At 37.8% G+C, this 6,000-nt stretch overlaps 1 protein-coding gene across 1 annotated transcript in view; it reads right to left on the bottom strand.

The window, feature by feature from the left end:
* Positions 1–1,203: 1,203 nt before the first annotated feature.
* The window catches only part of LOC139977163 (scavenger receptor cysteine-rich domain-containing protein DMBT1-like), a 75,355-nt gene continuing 70,558 nt past the window's right edge, over positions 1,204–6,000 (bottom strand). The window contains exons 21-22 of the mRNA XM_071986340.1: positions 5,558–5,887; positions 1,204–2,264 (exon numbers count right to left, since the gene is read on the bottom strand). Of these exons, the coding sequence (XP_071842441.1) occupies positions 1,942–2,264; positions 5,558–5,887 (653 nt within the window). The 3' untranslated portion in view covers positions 1,204–1,941. The remainder of the gene's footprint in view (positions 2,265–5,557; positions 5,888–6,000) is intronic.

Below are 6,000 nucleotides of genomic sequence, written 5' to 3'. Positions count from 1 at the left end.
CTCAACGGGGTAACACATGTAAGCTATCGATCACTGTGTTGTAATTTCATCGGCGTGTGCTCTCCACCGATATATGAAGCAAAATCTTCATCTCTGATACAAACAGTGACCTATCAAGCATGGAAGCACACAGCATACTCTCCCAATAGTGGTGGTGGTGATGTGTGTGTGTGTGTGTGGTTGTTGGGGGAGGGGGGTTGGAAGGATTTCTCCGCTCTGCTGACGAAGCGACATTAGATGAATGGTGTTGGAGGTGTGGGTGATCGGGAGGGGGGTGAGAAAGAGGGAAAAGTAAATCCCTCTCGGGGTTATTAAATGCAGTGCGGCGTGCTGTAATGACAGAGAGGACTTTGGAATGTCCTAGTGATGATGTTATAGTTGTTGGTCACTTCCAGCTCAATGGATAGCTGGCAACATTATTGCTCAATGGTATTGCGGTTTTCAACAATTTTAAAAGACCCATCGAAGATTACTCAAAATAAGATAGTTATCGTTCGCAAGACATACCTTTTAACAAATGTTCATCATGTGAAGGTCAACAAGGAGAATAATGAAGGAAAATTTATTCGATCCTCAAGTCCATTCACTCGTCCGATAACTTCCCAAACCACCAGTTAGGCCCCTATAGAACCAATTCGGACCCCTGGGCGATTATGTCAAATGTCCTACTTTGGCTGTATTTCCCTGACCCGCCCTAACACACACAAAAGCCAATGAAAGCCCATCACACTATAGGAAAGATTGAGCTCAAACATATTACAGTAACTAAGACTGAGGTTGTATTATTACGCAGTGAAAGGTAGGCATTTTATTTCTAATTGGGAGGCTGTCCAGTTGAAATTGTAATATTACATGGTAAGAAAGATAAATTTAGCCAGTCATATTTCAGGGTAGCCAGAATAGGAATTACGAAGTGAACATAAACGTTGAACTTCTAAGGAGGGAGAACAATGGGAGGGGGGGGGGGCGTGCACATATAAAATCGTTGTAAAAACACATGGTAGGGTAGATTGATGTCATGAAAAAGAACAAGTGTTAGCAACAAAAACAGATCAATAGTAATATAGATACAAACTAGTAAGTCTTTAACATTACACAGCCCATAAGCAAGCTCTAATTCATATGTGTACAAAATTTGGAACTCTATAATTCATTCTGTGATAAACCTTCCCTGTTCGAAATAATGAGACACAAAAGTAATCACATGTTTTATAGTATATTCATATCATTTGCAGCTAATTTTCTTTCCTTTGGTGACAACCAGGAATGCTGACTACCAAAGACAAGTGGCCTAAAAGAAAAGTCATTTCAAGAAAATACAAGAAAATCTACCACTTTAACCCATAGAAGCCAGAAATATTGAAGAATATGTGACCAAAAAATCACATGTTATGAACCTGACATGGTTATACTGAATGATGGTAGTGATACTTCTTTTGAAGAATGAAGTGCTTTTCAGTCTTACAGCCGTGAGTTTGATTTAACAAGAAGACAAATGTTTAAGTCTAAATACAAAGAATGGCCTATGAGATGCTCCGAATGTCAGATTAATATAACGAACGTTACTGCTTACAGAGCTTTAGAACTTTTGCTAACATCATTCATAATTTTGTCTTCTACAGCAAAGAAAACACTGTGACTTATGTCATAGTTCTGCTAGATCCTCTGCAATACTTACCAGAACTATAATGTTTTGTCTTAAGTTACCTTTTGATTTTACGAACTTTATGAAGATGTTAGCATATAAAATGTCTATTCCAAATATGAGTCTTCTGGCCCGGTGAATTTTAATGCATTTGGGTAAATTTCAGTCTTCTTCAACTCAACATATCCTCAAGTGGTATCATTTTAAAATCATAATTTATTCGCAACTACTTAAAAAAAATGACAAAATTCCAGACGAGTTTCAAACATCATTCCATGTAGCTCTCATGTGGTAATTTATGGCAGCCTAAGTGCAGAACAGCGCAGCCTCACATCTTCATTATGTACGCAATTAGATGTGGCAGTGTACGGGCAATCTATCAGTCGTTCCTCCCGTCCAGTACATGCTACATCGTCCATGTTGATGGGGAGAGAGAAGTCTCCTCCTTGGCTGCTGCTAAATGAGACCAGTTCATCAAACCCAAGCTGCTTACAGGCAATGTTGCCATTTCCCTCTGTGAAACCGTCATCACAGACGGTTCCCCATTGTCCATTGAGGTACACTAATAGCCTTCCCTCGTTATAGGCTCCTTCATCTGCCAGTCGCAGTTCGCCCTCATCTGAAATATCAAGCAGATCATACCAGTCATTCAATATTTCATATGAATCTATTTCATTTAACTTTATTAATACGTCATTCTAATTGTCATAGCGATGAGAGTTTTAGTTGTGACATATCATAGTTCAAGACAAAAGATACACTTTGAGTGGTAATAATATTTCTATAGCTGTTTTATCTTTCGAGACATTCAGGTTTAAAATATGCTAAATCTTAGGAATACTCCTTTAAATCTAACTTGATGATGATGATAATGCTGGAACCCCTCTGCACGCCTACATGTCAACAATAATTACTTCTTGTATCCATTCTAATAAATCTCATTTAGCTTCTATTTGAGAAATTTGTTTTGATTGGCAATATTTCTGAAAAGTTAATCTATTTATTTGAGTGAAATTATAAGACATTAGCAGGATAACGGTGTCATTTCCTTTCCTCGTATCTCATTGTTTCCTTGCCTTTTGCTTCTTGTTAGCAGACATAGTTTTTTACAATGTTAGAAAAATGTATTCCTTCAAAGGTGAAAAAATTTCAAAAGTGAAAACACATGAAATTGTTTATGCAGTAGATGGATGTACTTATTACAAGAGATAAACTATGCCCTATTGCAAAGGCCCAACAGTAGTATTTTTCATTCATGCAATAATAGAACAAAATGTAACAAAATATTCCTCTGCTAACTCTGCTATAAATGTTGTAGATATAACGGTTGAACTGTGCTGACCAAACTGCTCTTCAAAATTGCACCCACACAATAATAGCATGACCTGCAAAGTGTGTACAATCGACGTACCACAGAGAAACGTCAAAGAGCAGAAATCGGAATCAGCTCCAACAACATACATTATTCTCACATGTGGTATTCCACACACAAACTGTTGAAAGTTGAAAGTGCAAATCTCCCAAGCAGTCCTTTTACAGTGAATGGCATCGAACTACAGAGGAAAGCCTGAATAGGAAGTAAATATTTGACTTGATCCAGTCTCCAACGTTGGAATTATTTTCCAAAATAACACGAAAACTTTAGATAGAAGGCATTTTGCTACTTCTATTAAAATGTATACTGGTAACAAATACTAAAGGGTTGATAAACATGATTTTTGGCCTACATTTCATTATAACTGAAAACTCTATAGAAATCCATGTTTTGAGCCCTCACAAGACAACTAAAAGATTTTCTTGAACACTTTTGTTTCATCACCATGCAAATGTTAGCTCCACATTTCAGCAGATTTGGACAAACACTCTAGGAGTAGCATGTGCTACGTTTTTCTTGAGAAAATGACCTCTCGTTACCATACAATATGATCCCATGTATGAAAATTTTAACTCTCTCAACCTACTGATGAAATTTCAGCCAAATTGAATGACAGAATGGCAGTCATTCAAACACGGTAAAAAAAGTGACAGAATTTCTGTAGAACTCGCACAATCGCTATAGCTCAGCTGGAAGCTTTCAGCTGAGCTAGAAACATGAATTGCTCTTTTACTAAACTTTTCCAACCATGGATAACATATGAACTTGGCATTGTAAACATGTTATTGCAAACTATAAAAGCCTTCCTTTTGAATTTTATTGTTAAATCTGAGGAACTGACCTAATTAATGGTCTCTGTAATATTAAAAAGTAGACCAAACACTTGATGAGTGTCAAATGTTTAAAGAGACATTTCTCCAAAGTAAATGGTCGTATTGAGATACAACTTAAGCTGATGACAATGTTTTTAACAGTTTATATCGCATCAAATTAATTTTTTACCTTAAGTCGCCATTTATAAGCTTTACAGACTTTCAGACATACATCCCTAGTCTAGTCCAGAAGCCCCAAACAGGTTCCAGTAGGAGCCACTCATTGACAGACACTACCACAGACAAACTTGAGCTGTGATACAATTCATTACGTCTACCTTAAATTGTAAAAATCTCATCCAGTAGCTATATATCTAAGGTGTCTATTCTCCTTTCAATCGGAAGAATCCAACATCTTTATATGTCCAGCACCACTTTAAAGTAGAGCAGATTCTAAGAGGGAATTGAGGACTATTTTTTAAACTTATTTAGTCTTAACTTTCTAGGATGGCAAACGATTAACCAGTCATCTAGTTTGGTCTAGAGAGTTATGCCTATTTTCTGCAGCTAGTCTAGTACCACTCTGGTTACCATGGTATCAAAAACTTGCCACTGTCAACGGTCCAAACAGGAGGGTGACAAACTGATAGTTGACGTCTTGGTAGTTGGAGGCCAGGAACTTCTGGTCCTCTAACCTAATTAACCCATGTAGTTAGGCATCTTGAGGTCAAAAATGGTAACTCACATCTCTTCTTTCAGAATCAGAATGACGAGGCTAGGGTTTCTATCCGGAAAATCTTTGGATTAACTGTTCGTTCAGTAGTTTTGGGCTCAAAATTGAGTGGTCTGTCCCTTTCTTCTGTGTCAGGAAGAAGTGCGATATGAATGGGACCTGGTTCTCAGATGGCTGAACTACACTGTTCTTTTGGCTAGAAGATCGGTACTTTCTTTCACTGGGGATTGTTGTTGAGCTGGGACAGTAGAAACTGGAGTGACTTTTTATTTGCCTGATAGCCAAGGGCTGAATAAAAATCTTTAGTGTAGCCTGTGTTGATTACTCCCAGCACTTACAGGCTCTGATAACTCTTTTTCTTGTTAAAGTCAGGTTTCCTACCCCACAGTGACTTCAGAAACCTAGTCGACTTCTGACGACATTTAGTGACCTTTGTCTTGGAGCTTATTCCTGCGGGTGTTCATCTTCCTTTCAAGAAATCAGCACTGAGCATGGTACATAAATCTGACAAGGCACAAGACTCAGACACAGGTTTGATCTGGTAGGTGGTCCATCTTTGTGCCTTCGGGCAAAACTGTAAGTTAAATCATTCCTTTCTTTTTAATTAAAACTGGACCCCACAGTTTCAATCATCTCCTACACATGTTAGAATAAATATTCAATATTCAGATTCTATGCTTAACATATTGGATATATATGAATCTGTTTCTGTTGAAATCTAGTGTTCGAATATAATTCACTCTTTAGTGTAATTAGCCAGCTACAGTTTCTTATTTGTTATGTGTTCATCTGTCTTCCTACTAAAGGGACACTGGGGATTACAACCTCCCTAACATCCTTTACATGGACTACGTAGTCTAACACACAGATCATAAGCTAATGAAAACTGATTGTTAATATGAACTTAAAGGAATATGCTTTGATTGAAGTTTTTAAACAATGCTTAACATCTAGGCCAGCAGGCCTTCATGAAGGAATGAAAAAAACCAAACCTGGAGTAGGTTCGCTTGAAGTGAGTTGACAGATAACACCAGCATCTTCACCGTGATTACAATTGTCAATGGCACTATAATAACAGCTCAACAATTCAGTTTCTTCGCCACTGCATCCAACATCATCCAGATGGATTTCTCCGGTTCCCTCACCAAATGCTGCATCAGTGCGATAATCTAAGGCCCCAGGGAATCCTAACTGATTGCATACTACATTAGCATCATTAATGTCCCATGCATCATCACAGACAGTGCCCCATTCTCCATTTAGGAAGATCTCAACACGTCCAGCTGTCTCATTACCTCCAACAAGACGAATGGAACCTTCCTCTGTAGTGAAATAATGAACGATCAAGATTTGCCACACCAATAGTCTATCTTTGCTTTGTTATGAAAATCTATTAGCCAAGTTGCTTATTTAAATTTTTCTGAATAATATGCTA

This window comes from Apostichopus japonicus, chromosome 2 (genome assembly GCF_037975245.1).
Source record: "Apostichopus japonicus isolate 1M-3 chromosome 2, ASM3797524v1, whole genome shotgun sequence".
Classification (NCBI taxonomy): Eukaryota; Metazoa; Echinodermata; class Holothuroidea; order Aspidochirotida; family Stichopodidae; genus Apostichopus; species Apostichopus japonicus.
The sequence above is the reverse complement of the archived record's forward strand: the minus strand, read 5'-3'. Positions and strand labels throughout refer to the sequence as shown.